The 22,325-nt window shown below is 44.7% G+C and overlaps 1 protein-coding gene across 1 annotated transcript; it reads right to left on the bottom strand.

Annotated features, from left to right (window-relative positions):
- Positions 1-1,916: 1,916 nt before the first annotated feature.
- On the bottom strand, positions 1,917-17,329 carry LOC308100653 ((E3-independent) E2 ubiquitin-conjugating enzyme UBE2O-like; the record flags this gene model as incomplete). The annotated part of the gene is made up of 3 exons (XM_080449719.1): positions 1,917-3,050; positions 8,641-9,744; positions 14,264-17,329. 3 exons carry the CDS (start codon positions 17,327-17,329, stop codon positions 1,917-1,919), a joined length of 5,304 nt encoding a protein of 1,767 aa, XP_080305845.1.
- Between the last annotated feature and the right edge of the window lie 4,996 nt (positions 17,330-22,325).

The following is a 22,325-nucleotide window of genomic DNA, read 5'->3' as shown; positions in this document are numbered from 1 at the left end:
CACGCCAAAAGTTTATAACAACATAATGATTATGTATTGACATACAAATAACACTGTCTGTAACACAGGATTAAATGACTTAAGCCAATTTGTGTTTTGACTTAGGCAATTGTAAACCTGCCTTAGGCCAAATTATTAATGAAGTAACTGACGCAATGTTTTGGGGCCTAAAGGTCCTTACACACCGGGGCGATTTTTTTCATGCGAATAATATGTTTTTTTTAAAAACCTTATAAAGTCAATGCAAGCTTCCACACCAGTTTCGCGGAGCGAAAAAAGCGTCTTTTAATTATTCGGAACGAGTCCGAATTTTGCGTATATTCGCAAATTCGCCGGTGTGTAACACTTAAGGCTTAGGCAACATAAAATGTCCTAGGTCACACTCTTGACATAGGCCATTATATGGTACCACTGGGGTGGGAACAGCATGATCTTTTAAAATAATTACTGTAGGCCATTATTTTAAGATGACGATATTTTAACTTTTTGTATTTTTTTGTAAATTAACGCCCTACTTGTACAGCGTAACACAAAAGCATCAAAAGTAGCAGATCTACAAGCTTGAACTTGTAGATCTGCTACTTTTGCAAAAAAAAATATTTGAATCCTGAAAAGTAACGCGACACCCGACAGAGACGTTAGACTTTTCTTTAGATAACACTATCTCAAGAGTTGTTTGTTTGTTTGTTTACACATCATCTTTGCTAATATAATGTTGGATTTATGTTCATGTGTATTTCCAGAAAAGTACATGTTCTATCATACAAATATTTGATCCGGACCCTCTAGGGGTCCTGGACCATTGAAGACCCATGATATTTTCATTTCAAACCTTTCCCTGACATAACATACTATTTATTAATGTTTAATTAGTGTGGTTGCCCTAACAGGGCAACCAGACTATAGTAATCCTTACACTTATTATTGTAGATAAACTTTAGTTTAGACCGTCTCTCCTCCGTCTCTCCTCCCACAGTTTTCAATGTCGTGCCATATGTCAAAATGACCGTCTTGACCGGGAATCGTGCGCTTGTATTTTGCTAAGAGATTGGTTAAATAGTTTAATTGATATTGATTTATTAGTGCATTAAATTTCCCCATCCGCTTCAATGAAAAAGTGAAAAAACTCAAATTCAAGTATTTTTTTCTCAGAAACCGTAAGAGCTAGAGTTACCAGATTTGGAGGGGAGGTTCATAATTTAGTCAAAAAATATTGAAAAAAATATTACACTAATCGGCCACATGGTGGCGCTATAACAGCCCCCGTTACGTTTTGGCCTATAACTCTTGAGCCGTAGGTCGTAAAAATCAAAATGTCTTTTTCCCTAGATTCCTTGGGTCATGACGCAACTCCCTATATAGGCCACGCCCATTTGCGTCAGGATAGATTTTCCGCCATTTTGAATTTTCTTCAAAACACACTTTTAGCTCCTCCTCCCATATATTTTGTCCAAATTTCACAAAAATCGGTACACATGATCTCTGGACCCATGCGATAATCTGGACCGAAACTTTGATAGTCCATACCGTTCGTCCGTAAATGGCTTCCAAAGTTAGCGGAAGGGGCCCGTTTTACAAAAAAGGCCACAAATCACGAACGAAACGTCCAGTCAATCCCAAATTTGAATTACATGTCAAGTGTGGTTTACTCAACAAGTCCCCAAAATAATTTCCACTTTGATCCATAGGGGGCGCCACAAATGCTCAAAATGTAACCGTTTGATGCAAAAACCTTATTTTGGGGGGATCAATCCTCTCAAAATGAAACGCAAGTGATCTCAGGAGTTACGTGACAATGTAATTGGCACAGCCTCCGACGGTATTCCTCCCAGCGTATTCCTCGAGTCCCGGCGGCAGCGACCCGCGACTAGCGTCGGTGCAACCACACTCTGCAATTGCCCTGAATTGCGACGCGTCTAGTTTGTTTCTTTTATCCTGTTTGTTGTCCTCGGAGTGTGCTCAGGGATGCCAGCAGCGACCAGTGCAGCACGGTACTGTGAAAGCACATTTGTTATGCTCTTCACGAAGCCCTTGGACAGCGGGAAGAGGGGGAAACCGATGTCTGGGTAGCCGCTGCCCTTGGAAACTCGGTTCTCGGCGGACTTATTAAGCTCTAACCAGTCCTCCAGGCGTTGGACGAGCCGCCAGCCGCTTGTAGAGAAGTGCTCCTGGATCTCCTGGCTGAAGACCTCGATGGGGGCCTGCAGAAGTCGGGTCATAGACTGGACCACTTTGATTAGGGTCATCTCGTTATAGAGGCGGCTGTTCTCGTTGCCTTTCGGCTGGCTCGCAAAGCCCGGCTCGTTGTAGTAGGGCTCATTGACGAGGATCAGACCTTGTATCGAGATAAGAACCTGCATAAGGTTAGACTTGTTGGTCCAGCTTTCAGTGCCGTGGCCAGACCAGGTGCCCAGCAGACTGACGCAGACCGTACCATTGTCGTAGAGGTTGGGGTTGAGGCGACCGCTGCACTGGGACAGGTAGTGGAAGCGAGGCGGTGCCACAGGGTAGGTGTTGGGCAGCTGGATGTCAAACAGGAACAAGCCGTCCTCGTAGGGTGTGCGGGTTGGACCTTTGATCAGGGCAGAGAATATGTCCATGCGATCTTTGAAGGTTTTGACCATGACGCCTTCAGGAAGAGAGTTAGACAACAGAGTCATCTCTTTCCTCACTGTGCTGAAGAACTTCTTCGGCACTGCTGAAAAAGATCTTTGGCGCTCCTTAAAAGTGTGCGTGGCTGGTGCCTGCTCCAGCACGGAGAGACTGGTCACATTGTCCATTGTCTTCCTCAGGTTCTTCTTGTCACGCAGGAAGTACTTCTCCTTTGTGGGCATCACTGAGCTTGCCACGTAGGCGTTGGATCCAGGTTTGATGGAGAAGGTCCACAGTTTATCCATACCCATGTTCTTCAGACTCTCCAGGACTTTCAGCACCAACTTCAGTATCTTCATGGCCATGCTGCCCTCCTCTGTGGGAGAAAGGGCTGAGGTGGGGGACGATGTTGCATGAGTTTCCATCCTAGGCGCTGCTGCTGGCTCTGCTGCTGTTGTCTGAAGACGGAGATAGTTATAGCGTTGAGAGTCTGAATAAAGTACTTGGAGGCCAGTGTCGAGCTGCGTGGAACTCCATACGTGGGCATGTCTGATGTAAACAACATTACGTCAGTACTTGTAGGCCAGTCTCAAGCTGTGTGGAACTCCGTATTTGGAAAATTATTTGGGGGACATACACAGACAAAATATGTTCTTGACGGCTGACCCCTCTTACCTTTTCAGTGGCTTACAGGCGCAATAGCCCAAAATATTCAAAGACAAAGAGGAGAGGTTTCCATTCCTGGGGTCTAGGCTCCGTTTAGGGGGCGGGATCACAGACTGTCTGCCTGTATGTGATATCAGTCTGACTTGTCATACAGAATTTTCTATCCTGTAGCATTAACATAGCATAACATAATTTCTAAGCACAGTAATAACATCCGTCCGGCCGTCTGCGAGCAGCTAATCTCCGACACCGTTGGCCAGATAGCAGTGGAACTGTGCACACGCACTCCCTGGATGCAAGAGCAGAACCTCTGCCTCAAATTATTCACATCAGCCTATTACAGCGCCACCAGGAGGCCACAATAACGATAAGTACTGTATATAGGACTAAAGGTAAACATGAGAAAGCGCGTGCATACACGCGTGTGTGTGTGTGTGTGTGTGGGATCTCAGCTTTTGTCAGATCTAAGGGGGGCTCCAATATTTGCATGTGAGTGGATCAGAGCTGGAGTGGAGTGGAGCGATTTTGAAAGTAGTGGTAATTCACAAAAGGAAAGTGCTATAAATGATTGTATTTCCACATGTAAATCCTGCTTGATACATTTGTACTATTACACTGAAGAACTCCTGGACAGGTACACATTAAAGGGTAATTTCAGAATTGTGGAGAGACAATCTAATAATGTGGAGATGTTTCACTGTGTTCATGTATTTAATGCAGTTTTATCTCAACATTAGTTACAGTAGCTTCATTGCACGAGTGCTCAATTGACAATGTGTTTTTTTTTGTTGGATGTTAACTCTTTAAATAATGACCTGATGATATTGTTCAATCTGAATGGAGGTGAACAACACGGGGAGAGGGCCTTTAGAAAGAAAGCCTTCCATTCTGTCATCAACTGTAAAAAGACTAATTAGAGTTATTTGTTGATTGGTTCTTCATGCTGCAGCACACACGACTGACGAGAAATAGTCATAAGTGAATTTTTGTACCACATATCCTATCCTATATTAAAATTGGCTAATGGAGTACCGGCCAGCCAGCGGGCGGGCGAGTGGACCACGTCATCACACTCATGTCACTATGACTCAACCGTAATGATACAAGGGGTTCCCAATGCAGCTACGCCCAAATATGGATATGTCCATGTGTCGTCATGGCAGCAGGTGCAAGCAAATCAGTCAGCTCCATATATGGGCACAAATTGGGGCATGCACATATATGGGCAAATTGGGCATATACTGATGACATCAGGGATCTCCATATATGGGCATAAAAGGAACATGGGCTGACATATAGCCACGAAAAAGTTTGAGAATCCCGGCCCTATAGTTCAGGGTTCTGCACAGAGTTGACCTGGTGTGCCATATGACATTTTTTATATAGTGCATGTTTAACCTGGTGTCGAGCAAGGGATCTACTTTTAATAATATTGTATGATTACGCCACCCTGATGATGTTTGTATCAGGGAAATTATAATAAATGAATACCTCTAGATCAGGTTCCCCAATATGCAAGTTTGTTAATGAGACTGAGACATGAATTTCCCCCAAACATATGGAAGTTTTATTTAAGTTTAGCACATGACATTTCATTTCAGTTCAAGTACAATTGTTTATTTAAAGTGCTAATTAAAATTATCAACTTCAGTGAGAATGCAATCCAATCATAAAAAGCCACAAAATGCCATACTATAATACATAACAGATGTTGCAAATCCCAAGTAACTACAGATAATCACTCACAACAAGGGGACAAAGGAGCTAACATCCGGGTTCAAAGGGGGCAGGCAGGCAACGTCGACCATATACAAGGGGAAACTAAGCTAAGAGAAAGCTAAGATAACCTTCACCCAGACTAAGAAGAAAGAAGATAAGGCTAAACATGCACACAGCAAAGTTAAACACACGGCAAGCAGGAGTAAACAACGCGACACCGTGCAACAAGGTGTTCACATTCACAACAAATCAAACCTTAAGGTCGTGGGCTATGGTGCTCTTAGGTGAACCTTTGAAGCTGGTCGGTTAATACCCCCCTGGCTCCCGTTGGCCCCGGACAGCAGCACGCTCGGCACCGTGTTTGGGGGAGAAACAAACAAAAACATATATTAGTAAAACAGATAAGAAATAGCTCAATGAATAAATGAAAACAAACGATAACTCAAAAGTAAACAAAACAGCAGTGATGAGATCTACGGATCTACAGGGGGGTGGAAACAACAACATTTAGTATACAAACAAAACAATCAAATAAACATAACAATATATTAACAGTTTGTATACCTTAAATGTCATTATTCCTTCGCATTATCCCCCTGGCTCTCGTCAATGTGATAGTCACGTCTGGACCCGAACACCTCAACCTGGGTGGTAACAAAACAAAGTTAAAATGCTGCTTTAAAACATAAAACAAACAATCAGTAGAACACATTAAAAAAAACGACATTGCAACGTGCTACTCACCCAGGCAAGGACAAATAAGGAACACAACAAAATCAGACCCGGGTCGCAAAACCCGCAGCCGCGCGGCTGCGCATTTAAATACTAAAACATTAGATTGGTAACGTGGAAGTAGATCGCACCGCCGTCCCTATGGTGGCCCCTAAGGCTCACTCTATAGCCGGCAAAAGTATACAGAAATGGAACGTGCCACCGTCTCTACGGTGGCCCCTAAGCCTCAAACTCCAGCCGGCTACACATGCAAATAAACTCACACTACGTACTGGGTTTACTTTTACTGGGTATCCATCTGCTCCTATTGTCAGGTTTCCATATCACAGTATACGGCACATCCAAAACAGGAATTTTAAAAAATCTCCAGAAGGTAGCACATCCCAAATGTTCAGATCAATGGAGGACAAGGTACTCACATTGCTTACGCGTTTCGGCTAAGAGCCTTCATCTACACGGCATGTCGCCGCTCTACTCTGCGTTTGCAGTTGTATCTCAAGTCTCAACACCTAAAGTACGTGTTTAATTTTCACTTTTTATCCAAGTCTGTTCTCATTAAAGCAGCACTATGTAACTTCCCTCTTCTATCCCGGATTTGAACCCGGTTTCCTGCTAAAATGCTGATTTTTTTTACCATTGAACTAATAGAGCCTGCCTGCTTTCTCAGGGGATACATTTAATCTTGACCATCAGGTCAAAACTCGTGTCAGATCCTGTGTCTAGGTGAGACATGACCTTTGACACGATCTAATGTCTCAATAGAAGAGCAGGGAAACAACATACAACCACCACAATCGTAAAAGTTATATTGTATTTACATACTCTACCAAAATTACATTTTATTCATTAAAGAAAAGTTATATAGTGAGGCTTTAATCAATTAAGACGATATTTCACTGTACAATTATAATGATGATTATCCACCCAGGTGACAACGCTGGCCACACAAAATATGGTGTTGACAGTCCTTTTGCACACCTCACCCACTGGGTATTAACTGCAAGTAAAACTTTTTTTTTTCCCTGTGGAAGATAAACAATAATGTACTTATGTACATATAATGTCAGGAGGCTCTCGAAACCAGATGTGTGTACGTTCAAAATTAGGCAAAGGTATCACTTAATTCTTAACCACTTAAACGGCCAGCATCGGTATTGTGGGGAAAGCTAAAATAGCAGATCAACAAGCTCACAACGCGACGCGTTGCGTCGCATTGTGAGCTTGTCGATCGGCTATTTTCAGCAAAAGCTTTCCCCACAACAACAGAAGAAAGAAAAGATACTATTGAGCCCTGAGGGACTCCGGCTACCCATATGGGGTTTAAGTGGTTAAAAAGGTGGTCTCAGGCCTCTCTCTACGTCGTCCTCAGACAAGTCCTCCAGCTGCGTTTCCAGTCATCTTCTTTAGCACTCTTCTTTAGCACTCTTCTTTCCGCACCAGCATCTTCTTTAGCACTTCCACTATAGGTAGGTTTGGGACGTCCTCTCCTTTTGATCCATGCCCGTGTGTTGGTTGCCACAGCATGCATGCAAGCTTGCTGGCAGAGAGTTCCCGATGTCAACGGCAGGGACCGTCTATAGCTGTGGTTTTCATCCCTTTTCATATCAAGGCCCATTATTTATTCGTCATTTGAGCCACGGACAACCATTTGATGAGATTTATCCTCTCAGAACCAAGACTTATAATATGTTGTTATCGTTGGATACGATTTTGTCCACAATTCCATGCTGTGTTTATGTTGGTACCATAGGAGAGACAACAGGCAAAGGTTGATCAAAATACATTTTTTTTATTAAGTAATGCAGATGTTTAACAATAATTTAACTCTGAGAGCGTAAAACGAAATTGGTTTCATTTTACACTCTCAAGAGTTAAAGATAAGGGTCCATTTGGTTACCAACTCTCCATCATTTAGCTGAGGACCACCTGGAACCCCCTCAAGGACCACTGGTGGACCCTGGACCACTGGTTGAGAACCACTGGTCTATAGTCACATTCTTCTGATTTCTATCTTGTCTGATAAACTTTTGTTTTTGTTTATCTCAGACATTTAACCTTAAGTTAACTAAACTTAGTAAACTCGACCGTTGGCTCTGTACTTGGTCTGCTCCTTTTCCCCTCTATACCAAACCTCTTTGCCAAAAATAGACGATCTACAGAGCTTGTAGATCTGCTATTTTCGGATAAGGGTATGTGCCAGGCAGTCTCCAGTATTCACAGCCGTAAAGGAGAACGGACTCCACAGTCGCAGGAAAGAAACTGATCTTGTTTCGTCGGGGGAGGTCGGATTTCCACACGCATGCCATTAAGGGCTCTCCATGCGAGCGCTTTCCTCACTTTAAGGTCCTCTGTTGAACTGACCCATGCCATGTGCCCAGGTATTTAAAGTCACTGACCTCCTTTAGTGCAATGCCTCCTATTGTTGTAAGGGCATGATCTTTTTAAATAATGTTCCTCAAAAAATTACTTACTGTAGGCCATTATTTTAAGAAGCTGACAATATTTGAACTTTTTGTATTTTTCCGTAAATTAACGCCCTACTTGCACAGCATCACACAAAGGCATCAAAAGTACTTTTGCAAATTTTTTAATTTGAATCCTGAAAAGTAACGCGACACCCGACAGAGACGATAGACTCTTTAGACAACACTATCTCAAGTGTTGTTTGTTAAATGTTTGTTTGTTTGTTTACACATCATATTTGCTAATATAATGTTGGATTCATGTTCATGTGTATTTCCAGAAATGTACATATTCTATCAAACAAACATTTGATCTGGACCCTCTAGGGTCCTGGACCCCCTGTTGAAGACCCATGATATTTTCATTTCAAACCTTATCCTGACATAACATACTATTTATTAATGTTTAATTTGTTTCTTTTCTCCTGTTTGTTGTCCTCGGAGTGTGCTTGGGGATGCCAGCAGCGACCAGTGCAGCGCGGTACTGTGAAAGCTCATTTTTTATGCTCTTCACGAAGCCCTTGGACAGCGGGAAGAGGGGGAAACCGATGTCTGGGTTGCCGCTATCCTTGGGAAGGAAACTCTGTCTCCGCTTCTTGGCAGACTCATTAAGCTCCAACCAGTCCTCCAGGCGTTGGACGAGCCGCCAGCCGCTTGTAGAGAAGTGCTCTTGGATCTCCTGGCTGAAGACCTCGATGGGGGCCTGCAGAAGTCGGGTCATAGACTGGACCACTTTGATTAGGGTCATCTCGTTATAGAGGCGGCTGTTCTCGTTGCCTTTCGGCAGGCTCGCAAAGCCCGGCTCGTTGTAGTAGGGCTCATTGACGAGGATCAGACCTTGTATCGAGATAAGAACCTGCATAAGGTTAGACTTGTTGGTCCAGCTTTGAGTGCCTTGGCCAAACCAGGTGCCCAGCAGACTGACGCAGACCGTGCCATTGTCGTAGAGGTTGGGGTTGAGGCGACCGCTGCACTGGGACAGGTAGTGGAAGAGAGGCGGTGCCACAGGGTAGGTGTTGGGCAGCTGGATGTCAAACAGGAACAAGCCATCCTCGTAGGGTGTGCAGGTTGGACCTTTGATCAGGGCAGTGAATATATCCATGCGATCTTCAAAGGTTTTGACCATGATGCCTTCAGGCAGAGAGGTAGACAACAGAGTCATCTCTTTCCTCACTGTGCTGAAGAACTTCTTAGGCTCTGCTGAAAAAGGATCCGCAAAGCCGAAAAAAGATCTTCGGCGCTCCTTAAAAGTGTGCGTGGCTGGTGCCTGCTCCAGCACAGAGACACTGGTCACATTGTCCATTTTCTTCCTCAGGTTCTGCTTGTCACGCAGGAAGTGCTTCTCCTTTGTGGGCATCACTGAGCTTGCCACGTAGGCGTTGGATGCAGGTTTGATGGAGAAGGTCCACAGTTTATCCATTGCCATGTTCTTCAGACTCTCCAGGACTTTCAGCACCAACTTCAGTATCTTCATGGCCATGCTGCCCTCCTCTGTGGGAGAAAGGGCTGAGGTCGGGGACGATGTTGCATGTGTTTCCATCCTAGGCGCTGCGGCAGGCTCTGCTGCTGTTGTCTAGAAGACGGAAATAGTTATAGCGTTAAGAGTCTGAATAAAGTACTTGCAGGCCAGTCTCGAGCTGTGTGGAACTCCATATGTGGGCAAGTCTGATGTAAACAACATTACGTCAGTACTTGTAGGCCAGTCTCAAGCTGTGTGGAACTCCGTATTTGGGCAATTATTTGGGGGACATACACAGACAAAATATGTTCTTGACGGCTGACCCCTCTTACCCTTACAGTGGCTTACAGGCACAATAGCCCAAAATATACAAAGACAAAGAGGAGAGGTTTCCATTCCTGGGGTCTAGGCTCCGATCACAGACCGAGGCCTTGTCTGTTAGGAGGTAATTGTTTTATTTTGTATTATGTTGCAGATAATCATATCTTGCTTTCATCCACTGTCTCTATGTGATATCAGTCCGACTCATACAAAATATTCTATCTTGTAGCATTAACATAGCATAACGTAATTTTAAGCACAGTAATAACATCCGTCCAGCCGTCTGCGAGCAGCTAATCTCCGGCACGATTGGCCAGATCGCAGCGAAACTGTGCAAACGCACTCCCTGGATGCAAGAGCAGAACCTCTGCCCCAAATTTTTCACATCAGCCTTATTTATTATTGCGCCACCAGGAGGCCACAATAACCTACATGACCTGGCGGAGACGTTTCGAGTTATTCATCAATTAATTCATCAACGATAAGTACTGTATATAATAGGGCTAATGGTAAACATGAAAATGCATACACGCGTGTGTGTGTGTGTGTGTGTGTGGGATCTCAGCTTTTGTCAGATCTAAGGGTGGCTCCAATATGAGCATGTAAGTGGATCGGAGCTGGAGTGGAGCGATTTTTAAAGTAGTGGTAATTCACAAAAGGAAAGTGCTATAAATTTTTGTATTTCCAAATATGTAAATCCTGCTTGATACATTTGTACTATTGCACTTAAGAACTCATGGACAGGTATGAGTACACATTAAAGGGTCATTGAATTCTGGAGAGACAATCTAATAATGTGGAGATGTTTCACTGTGCTCATTTATTTCATGCAGTTTTATCTCATCATTAGTTAGCTTTATTTCACGAGTGCTCAATTGACAATGTTTTTTTTTGTTGGATGTTAACTCTTTAATAAATGGCCTGATGATATTGTTCAATATGATTGGAGGTGGACAACACGGGGAGAGGGCCTTTAGAAAGAAAGCCTTCCATTCTGTCATCAACTGTAAAAAGAATAGAGTTATTTGTTGATTGCTTCTTCACGCTGCAGTACACACGACTGACTAGAAATAGTCATAAGTGAATTATTGTACCACATATCCTATCCTAATTCAAATTGGCTAATGGAGTACCGGCCTAACGTCAATGTGTCGTCATGGCAGCAGGTGCAAGCAAATCAGTCAGCTCCATATATGGGCACAAAGGGGGGCATGCACATATATGGGCAAATTGGGCATATACTGATGACATCAGGGATCTGCATATATGGGCATAAAAGGGACATGGACTGACATATACAGAGATCTCCGTATATGGGCATATCGGTCGGATCGGCGGTACGACATGGGTGTGAGGGCAGTGGGTAGTGGTCCGAACTCTAGATGTGAGGGCTGTGTAGCGGCCCGAACCTCTAGTACACTATAATTGCTGCACTGTAGACGTAATGTATAAGGGGTAAAGTACCTGCCCACCACTATGGAGTCTAGGGTTTCGAAACCACCGATGTGCATCCGGCTTTGTTGAGCATCTATGCGAACACAATTGGCCCGTGTCCGGGGTAGGGAAGCTGGGCGGGGAGGGTGATATTTGTAACTGCATGTACTCCTACGGGCTCGGGCAGAGTGTGTCAGCAGGAAGTGTTGAAAAGGAGGAGCATGATGGTGGAGCTCCTCACTGGCAGGTTAGCCTGCCCCAGCGCGTCTGATATCTGGTCTAGAGGGGCGGATTCAAAATCTGCGGAGAAAACATCCGTGGGCTCCCATTGGTTCACCGATCTGTGCGCCCGCCCCCGCCCCGTGCCCCTCAATGTGCAGCACTGAGTTCCCTGACGTCACAACATTTGGAGCGACGCCCACTGCACTCTGTTTGGTTGGGGAAATGAAAGGTTGATTCCCACTTCCTACAGTATGCCAGGAATGTGAACAGCTTGTTCCAGGCTCTTATTTTTGAGAAAAACGCGAAGGAAAATAAAAGCCTGGAGATCAAGGCTACTGGCAGGTGAGCCAGTAGGATCATAGATATATATAAAGGCTAGATGGCTCAAGGGGGCGGCGCAAGCGTAGCTCAACAGCGGCCATCTTGAAACAGTCATTCATAACATTATGTCTATGGTGCATATACTTTGAAATAACCATAGCGTGCTCAATTTTCATCCGATTTTCAAACGGTTTGGTGTGTTGTAAACACCAAAGATGTAGTTATGATACTGCATACTTATAATTATAATCATGTTTTTTTTTTATATATAATTTTAAGTATGCAGTCTTTGGTGTTTACAACACACCAAACCGTTTGAAAATCGGATGAAAATTGAGCACTCTATGGTTATTTTAAAGTATATGCACCATAGACATAATGTTATGAATGACTGTTTCAAGATGGCCACCATGTGGCAACGTCGTACTCCATTGGCCAGCAGCGCGGCTGAGTCATCTAGCCTTTATATATATCTATGAGTAGGATAACGGCTGTGGCAACACAGACATGTGTGGGGAGGAATTCATTGGCATAACGACTAAATTGGGGAGGGAAATGAATAAAAAGGAAAGGAGTCGAACTAATGTTTTTCGATATGTTTTAATTGCAGAAGGAGCCATTAGGACTATATATTTAGAAATGGTACGGAGGAACAAGTCAACAGGCTCCAGTTGGAAGGGGTGGTGGGGGCTACAGAAATACACTGCAGGCAGCAACAGAATGAAAGAAGCAGTCTTCTTGGATTTGTTGGCTCTTCAGCCCCATCATGTACGATAAAAAGATTTGTTGGCTCTTCAGCTCTATCATGCTCGATGAAAGCCAATAGTTTGACTTCCTTTTTTTGTAGATTTTTGTTTTGCTTTATTACCTCTACGGTACATTAGTGGTTCCGATTATTTTTAGCGCAAGACCCAAGAGAAATTTTATGCCTCCGGGGAACCCCAACTACTGAACATAGCCGACCTATAACATGTCGCATCGCGATGCGTTGTGAGCTTGTAAAGCTGCTATCACTGCTTCTTAATTCTCTCTGTTTTTTATTATTTTTATTTATATTTTTTACTTTCTTCGATTTTGTTTATTTATTAAATTATTTTTGAAGAATGTTTTAATGTGTTTTTTTCTAATTTATTAAAACGTTCAGTGTTTTTGTTGTTGACATTTTTCAAATTCTTTGGAAATGATAAGAACTTCCAGAAATAAACAAATCACCCCAGCAATATTACTCATATGGATATGAATCATCAACTGACGGTGGAAAAAGTGTACTAATTTATCCAAAGAGTAAGAAAATATATTTTTTTTTGTAACTCACTATCATAAACAACAGAGTCACATACCTGACAAAATCGCTGGGGTGGTTTGTTTATTTTTGGAACACAGCTCTTATATGACGCGATCTGAGATTTGCCTAAGGGAATTCTGATACAAAAAATTAACGCTTTGACCCAGGGGTAGTGGGAGTGACGTCAGGACTTCGTCAGGACTTCGGTACTCTATTCCACTGGCTTTTCTTTTTTTTTTGATAGTGATGTGTTGTATCCAAGTGATGTTGCAGCTTTGATGGCTTCATAAATTCGTTTGACAGCACTATCATCTGTGTTGTGTAAATTAGATGTTTTTTTTTTTTTCTTTTAAATTATTTTATTTACACTCATCTTTGCTAACAACATGTTGGATTCATGTTAATGCTGTTTTACCAAATGTTTAAAACACTTATTTTTGTCCCTTTTTTTGGGGGGGACTTCCTATCACACACATTGGCAGCTCCTAAGTCTGAGGACCCCCTGGGGGTTCAGCACTGCACATAGGCCAAGGCTCAAGCAATGTTGGGGAGACAGTACATCTCAATGTGCAGATCATCACATTGAGATGAGCGGGGCTGTGGACCAGAGAGACGGCAGGACCCGGTAGGGCACCAGAACCCCTGTGAAGTGATAAGGAGGATTACGTGCCTGGAGTTAGACGAAAAGAGGGGAGAAGGTTATAGAGGGTGAAGTGGGTGAACAGTAGCCTGGTTCCAGACGAATCTGCCATTGCAAAATAGAATTGCCCTCGGCAGATTAGGTCTGGCCCCTCTCAATAGAGATTGGATTTCTCTCCCTCCGAAGTTGTGAAGGACCAATCAGGGCCCAGTATGCAAATATGGGGCGGGTTTATCATCAGAGGCATTTTTTGAATTTGCCCCTCGGAAATGCAAGTTCCACACAGAGATTCCAGACTAATATCTACGCAGTGATATTAGTCTGGCCATGGCTATAGGTGAACAGTTGGGGTGGGGTGTGGCTGAAGGCACTTAATTGTCCTTGGTGTGCTCAGAGATCCTGGCAGCGACCAGTGCGGCACGGTACTGCGACAGCACAAATGTTATGCTCTTCACGAAGCCCTTGGACAGCGGGAAGAGGGGGAAACCAATGTCTGGGTAGTCACTGTGCTCAGGGATGACACTACATACACTCTTTTTCCGCTTCTCGGGGGACTCATGGAGCCCCAACCAGTCTTCCAGACGGTGGACAAGCCTCCAGCCGCTTGTAGAGAAGTGCTCCTGGATCTCCTTGCTGAACACCTCGATGGGGGCCTGCAGAAGTTTGGTCATAGACTGGACCATCCTGATTAGTGCCATCTCGTCATAGCAGCGGCTGTTCTCGTTGCCTTCCTGCAGGCCTCTGTCACTATCATAGCCCGGCTCGTTGTAGTAGGGCTCATTGACGAGGATCAGACCTTGTATCGAGATAAGAACCTGCAGAAGGTTAGACTTGTTGGTCCATATTTCAGTGCCTTGGCCAGACCAGGTGCCCAGCAGACTGACGCAGACCTTACCATCGTCGTAGAGGTTGGGGTTGAGCTGACCGCTGCACTGGGACAGGTAGTGGAGGAGAGGCGGTGCCGCAGGATAGGTGTTTGACAGCTGGATGTCAAACAGGAACAAGCCGTCCTCGTAGGGTGTGCGGGTTGGACCTTTGATCAGGGCAGAGAATATATCCATGCGATCTTCAAAGGTTTTGACCATGATGCCGTCAGGCAGAGAGGTAGACAACAGAGCCATCTCTTTCCTCACTGTGCTGAAGAACTTCTTAGGCTCTGCTGGCTGGAACTCCGTCATCTTAAAAGTGTGTGTGTCTGGTGCCCACTCCAGTACAGAGAACACCTCTCTCTTTGCACTGGTGAAGGTGACTCCGGGCGTTTTTATCTCATCCAGGAAGGGTTTCCACAAGTGCTTCTCCTTGGTGGGTTTCTCCAGCACGGTGGGCGTCACAGAGCTTGGCACAGCGAATGTGGGTTCGATGGAGGTGGGCGAATAGCCAATCTCCTGTTTTTCAACTTCCATGTTCAGCCACTTCACTGTTATGCTGCCCCGGTCATTTTCGTCCTCAGCGTTGGTCTCGTACTCAGAGTCATCGTCCATCTCCTCGATCATTTCTTGCATATTGTATATGTGCTGTGGTAGGACAATAGTCCTGGAGGTGTCTTTCCATATTACTTCCACTTTGCCGCTCTTGTCCACCCTGGACACCTCACCTACTACTGGTGTCTCATTTCCACAGTCATTGGTCTGTCCATTCTGAGAATTCCATATTCTGATGACAATGTCATCTGTATGAAAGTCAAAGTCTGGGTGGCCCGCGATGTCATAAACACTCACGTCCTCCTCATCGCCTATCACCTCCATATCATCACCGGAGGAGTTAGGTTTGATCCATTTGACAGTGCACGTCCTGCCCTTGTGATCCCCAGACTGGATCACACCATACACTGCTGGGTCTTTGGAGGCATGAGGTCGCATGTCAACGACAAAGTTCCCGGGAAACAACTCACAACAGTCAAGGTGCTCGACGGGGATGAGGTTGTTGGATCGGATCCCCTTTTCCACCTGACCGTTCTTCCACATTACGTCCGCTGACGTCTTACTGGACACCACCTCCACTGCCACCCAATCTCCAGGCTTGAACTCACATGATTTAGTCTTCTTCTTTTTGTGCTTTTTCTTCAGGTTGCGGCTGGACAGTCGGTTGGTTCCTAGACCGCCGCTCTGAGAGGAGGCAGTGGAGCTGGCCAAGGAGGTCAGAGAGCTGTCGTTCATGTCTTCTACATCATCGTAGTCTGCATCCTGCTTCCTGGACTCGGTCCAGCCATTGGCAGGATTATGGGAGTCCTCCAAGTTGTGAACGACGGATTCCACTGGACCGTTATTGTTGTTGTTGGGAATACAGGAATCCATCTGCAGTAATTTGTGTGTCGCCTCTACATCCTCTGCAGACTGTTGGTTGGCACTTTGTGTTTCAGCATAAGCAGACGCCCTTCCCCCCAAATCATTCTTCCTGAGCATTCTCTTCAACGTCCTGGCCACTGGTTGTTCAGGCGAGATAGGAGCATCTTTGTGTCCTTTACAGGTGATGCATGTGGAATCTCTCTTAGCGGGGGGGAGCATGTAGAGCGCCCTTTCTCCCATATACCTCTGGGTGTGGGCATGCAAACCCAGCAGCCTCACTCTGCAGAGGTTTTCCTGTGTTATGGTGGAGGGAGGGGGGTCCACCCTGTCTGAACCTTTGGGGGAGAAGCTGTTGGTGCTGCACCATGTCACTTTCAGCTCAGCCACCTTAACCTCTTCGACTACCGCCCTGAACTTGCCCTTCTTTCCGAGGTCAGGTTTAACCCCCGACAGCCACTGTACTTTGGAGAAGACTTTTGCTGGACCAGTCAGGACCTGACCTGGGTGGAAATATTCCTCCTCAGAGAACAGACCCCAGTCGCTGACATGGGGATAGACGTCGTGCAGCTTGTAAGCGTCCTCCAAGCTCATGGAGCATCTGACTCCATTGGAGAGCTTAAGGATGATGTGATTAGTCAGGTTTTGTACTTTCCCCAGCCAGAAGTCATCATAGGCTATATAGTCACCATACGTAAAAGACCAGATGTGATGGAGGTCCTTGCTGTTGACTGGGTACAGCACATCGTTGGTCCCAATGAGTTTCACAGCCCACTCTGTGTCGATGTTGGTCACAACACCGCACTGACTGTCATTGGAATTCATTCGTCGCACAATGTCGCAAACGCCAATAGATCGATCTTCAAGATTCAGCTTTGTCTCTTCGATGTCTTGCTTTCCACCGTCAGGGTACCACTTGACCCGCACAAAACCCCTCTCAAGAGGCCTACGCTGATTTCTGTCATTGAGGTCAGAGTCTGAATCTGAATCTGAAGTAAAATCTTCCTCACCGTGGATCCTTTCCACGAGGCTGAAATGAACGGCCCCGCGACAACGCTGTGAAACCAGGTCGTCGGAGAAAAGCAGCTGCTGAGAAGCGCCGGCCCCGGGAGAGACTGTTGTGGGCCGAGGTTCAGCTCGTGGGCTGTCTGTGAGAGAAAGGGCCGAGGTCAGTAATGTTGGCATTGCAACCATTTCTACCGACTCTGCCATATGGCTGCTGTTGCCTAGAAGACAAAGCCACTGCAGTAATAGCGTTAAGCGTCCAATATAAGTAGTTGGAAGCCAGTCTGGAACTCCATATTTGGGCAAGTCTGATGTCATCAACACGACATCAGTACTTGGAGGCCAGTCTCAAGCTGTATGGAACTCCATATTAACTGTCTTGTTGCAGTTCCATAATGTCCAGTAAAATGAACAAACTCAAACCACACTGATATGGACTCATTCCTTCTCTCTACGTCAAGCTATAGAGTATTATAATATGATACAAATGCTAATGGCCGGGTTTCCCAAACGAATTTGAGCTCGTGCGTAGCCTAGAAGCTGCGTAAGAGCCTCCACGCACCTGCGCAGTAGCAACCCCGCCACGCACTATCTTCGTTAGTAGCAGCTGTGTGTGCCCTACGTGCCATCTAAATGGCTTCAGGAGATACCATCGTCGTAGGTTCTCGTTACGTGTGTGCTAAAACTACATTCGCGAGACAGCATGCACGTAAAGACCTCCTGGACGAAGCCTACGTAAAGCCTACATGAACTACGTAGTGCTGTCCTACGCTACACAGCAGTTTAAACACCCTTTGCGAAAGTGAAATGGATCATAAAAATACCAGAGCCAACTGTCAGATGTCCTGAAGCAGTCCACTCCAAATACAACTTTTGAATAATATATTTATGAATTAAATTACAGCGGTGAGGTGACATCTGCAAGGTAAATAAAACACTAAAGTGTCCCCATTATGCAAGTAAATTAAATATACTTAAAGGGGAAATCCACCCATTTTCAATATTTAACTATGTCATTAATATAGCATAAAGGAGTTGTGTGGAAATAAGAAAAAATTAAAAAAAAAATTAACATTGCAAAAAAATTTAACATTGCAAAAAAATTAACATTGCAAATTACACCATGATGAGTCATCACAGTGTAATTTGCAATGTTAATTTTTTTGCAATGTTAAATTTTTTTGCAATGTTAATTTTTTTTTTAATTTTTTCTTATTTCCACACAACTCCTTTATGCTATATTAATGACATAGTTAAATATTGAAAATGGGTGGATTTCCCCTTTAAAATACCAAAAGTAAAGGAATGCCGAATGTCCCATTTCCCAAATTTAATATGTATTAAAATCTTTTGAAAATAGCAGATCTACAAGCTTGTGAAGCGTTGTGAGCTTGTAGATCTGCTAGTTTCAAAAGATTTTTTAATCATTCATAAACATGGCGAGCGCAACAGCTGTCACTTTGTAAGAGGAACTGGGGACTTTCATCATAACGTTTAACTATAAAACTTCGAAATTAAGGAAACATGTTTAGCTCAGCATCATTTATATACCTCGTTACAAACTGCTGCGTAGGACAGCACTCAGGGCTACGCCTCTCCCAGGAGTAGGAGGAGAGTAGGATACGTGCATGCTGTTGCCTGAATGTATTTTAGCAGAGACGTGAAGCCAGTTTAGATGGCACGTAGGGCACAACCAGCTGCTACTAATGAGGGTAGAGCGTAGATTTCGCCGAGTCCCAGCTGTGCAGGAGGCTCTTACGCAAGCTGCGTAGGCAACGCATGACCTGAAATCTACGTGCCTGCTACACACACGTGCCTGGACACACGTAAGACCCGTCGTAGTACCTGCGGAGGATCTCTACGCAGCATCTCTACGAATGTCTTTGGGAAACGCGGCCAATGACTTTTAAAGAATGTTGCCACTTTCCAGCCTCTCTCCACTGCACGAGCGAACAGTCTCAGGATAAAAACATGGATTATATTATTAACTGGTCGTTAAACGCAATTGACAACATTTTCTCAACCCGGCAATCTGGCCCAGATGAGCCAATTTGTCCAGACGGCACCTATCTGAGTGGATACATGGGTGATTCCGACTTCAAATGGAGGGTTCTGTGTTTTGAAGTGCTGCAAATTGAGGATGCGGAAGATATTTATATCTTCGCAGCAACGATAACAGGTTTCTTGCTAATTGGAGCGGGCATTACACTTGTGTATCGAAAAATTGCCAAGATGAGAGCTGCCCGGGACGGTGCGGAGGCGGGTAGAGCGCTGGCTACTCTGACGGGTATGGCCACTGAGCTAAGACGCGAGATGGACAACATCATCGAGTGGATCCCCAAACTGGACGCAAAGTTGGGCAACATCACTGAACTGAGGCACGAGGTGGACAACAACAACGAAAGGGTCCGTGGTTTGGACACGAAGCTAGACAAGATCATGGCACGTGCGGAGGTCGAAGCCAGAGGTGCCGCTGAGCGAGCCGGTGTTCTTCGCGCCGACATAACCGCACTGCAAGGCTATTTGACCATGATCAGAGCGGGCATGGACAGACTGGAAGGCCCACATTTGGATAAAGACTAGATAAATTGTCTGGTTTGGATTTTTTAGGATCGATTTGGACCCCCCCAAGCCAAAAAACCTGGACTTTTTCACCCAGCGAAATGCAGAGGAGTAGATGCCCACCCACCCCCTCCCCCCCTCCCCAGAACCGTACCCATACCAAGAACCCACCCCCCCTCGACCAGCTCCCCCCTCATGGACACCTGGTGTTATGACTTTGGTTCGGAAGCCATTCAAGGACGTCTCACGCAGCCCTAATTCGCTGCTATCGCAAAACAACAACATGCGATAAGCTCTGCCATCAGCTAGAGACTGCTCTGAAATGGGTGAAAGCCCAAGGACATGTCACAGAGTTCCACATACACACACACACACACACACACACACACACACATGTCTGCACTACATGCCTTCGCAACCCCCCCCCCCCCTGCTCCTATCTGTCCTGCTCCCTTCCCCAGTCCACCCCTGGTGTATTTTTTGCTCCTTGGACGCTCTGCTCCCTTCTGGGAGTAGAGCGTGCGCGCAGTGTTTTTTTTTGCCTGTGTACCCCATTCTATCCCACCCCCGCTCCCCGTCCAAAACTCTTCTTAAGAGGGATCGTTTAGCGCCATTGTGGTATATGGTTATGTTTGTTGTTCATGTTTCATTGAGAGGCAACGAAGTTGCCGCCTTGTATCATGTCATCGTTCGTGCCAGTCCACTGTTACGGCTGCTGTGGTGTTGTTTTTTATTAAGCTGCACTAAAATGAATTTCACCCACTTTTTTACTTTGTAAACCTGTGATGTGACAATAAAACTGATTCTGACTTAAAGTAATACTAGGTAACGTTTTCAACAAAACTAAAGTTAAATTGTATATCTTTTGTGAGTGGCAAAAGTTTCACAACACCCACTCCTTGAATTTCACCCCCGGAAGCCTTTTATTTATATATTTTGTATTGAACGCTGTCGGGGGGGACTTTCCCGGGAAAATTACGTCATCTGGCCAGAAAACGGAACTACCGCAACGGTTTCCTGTTTGGCCAGGAACTACCGCGCTAATAACAAAAAGGAACCTCACGCTGATTTTAAGAGAATGTAGGATTGGAAGATCGAAAAAGAACAGAAAAAGAAAGCACAGCTCATGGTAACTAATGCTCCACTGGCTAAGAGAAACGATCCGCAGATAGTATAAAACAATTAAAAGATCGCTTTTTGAAACGCTTCCGGCTTCCGGTGAAAACAAATGGAATTCTGGGTAATCGAGGACTACGGAAATTGTATGCAGTGACGGTAGTGACCAGCAGAGGTTGCTAAAAATCGTTATTTGTGAATCTGCATTGTACAACTTTAAAGGTCACTACATCATGCTATTACAGTATGATACAAGTGCTAATGACCATTAAAGAATGTTTCCATTTTACTTAAAGGTCACTACGTCGTGCTAAAGGGTATTATAGTATGATACAAGTGCTAATGACCATTAAAGAATGTTTCCACTTTACTTAAAGGTCACTATGTCGTGCTATAGGGTATTATAGTATGATACAATGTCTAATAACGCATGAATATGTGGCCACTTTACTTAAAGGTCTCAAAGTCATGTTATAGCATATAATTGATGTTTATAAGACATTATTCCATTTAATAAACATGTTGGTTATAATGCCTTATGACACATTACAGCACTTCTCTATACCCTCCTGGGAATGTGATCATTTGGAAAAAGTTACCGGTGTTATTAAATAACGAGTTATTATTTTTTGTAGAAATCTCCCAAAAGCTAATCTTCACCTAATCTCTCAAGAACAGATTCTGCTCTGCGTTGGAATCTGTCGGGGAGGTTCGTCATAACATGTACGCAGTAGCCTACAAGTGGGCGTGCCTTCAGATCAGGAAGCAGGCCGCGCTTTACCCAATCAAATGTAGTGGGCGGGATTCACGTGTCCGTCGATCCTTCCCGTCTCGAAACAAACCGAAACTAATTTAACAATAGCGTCCGCGGAGCAGACAAAACCACGGAAAGATATTCACATTTTAACTTGTTCTTTCATCATAGAAACACGTGGGCTTATAACCAAAACGATCCATGTTCTCTGGGAGAAGTGGTGTTAGTGTTCCGTGTAGAAATATTGTTAGTGGGAATGAAAACATAGTCGCACCACCGGAAGTGATGCGCTGAAGGCAGACCAAAACCCCGGTTTCCTTGCGCACGGGTGCTACGTTTTCTTCCGCCCAGAGCCGATAGTCAAAAACAGCAGAGGGCGCTGTTTTTCCTTTTCATTTGGCGCTGGGTTCCCAGATTGATCTTCACCAGACGGGTCTCTCCTGTGCACCTACAGAGTAGAGACATTCCCAAAGTTCAGGGAACCTTCCCTTACTTTAGGGATGGTGGATGTCATGCTATTGAGATAGTTGGCACCTGCCTTCCCCCTAAGGATGTCTTAACTCGGCTTGAAGTAGTCCCAGAGGGGTCTCTCTTTAGCACCACCACCTTTGGCTAAAGTAAATTAACTTAATAGCTGAACATATTAACCCTTGGATTGTGTTAGAAACCTGCATACACTTTTGGTCAAATTTGACCTGTGATTTAACTCAGCCCAAAATAGTATTTTTTTAATATTTTCATTTATTTTTTTCT

This window comes from Gymnoscopelus braueri (genome assembly GCF_963280865.1).
Source record: "Gymnoscopelus braueri genome assembly, chromosome: 14".
Lineage (NCBI taxonomy): Eukaryota > Metazoa > Chordata > Actinopteri > Myctophiformes > Myctophidae > Gymnoscopelus > Gymnoscopelus braueri.
Note: the sequence above shows the minus strand (reverse complement) of the source record. Positions and strands in the feature narration are given on the sequence as shown.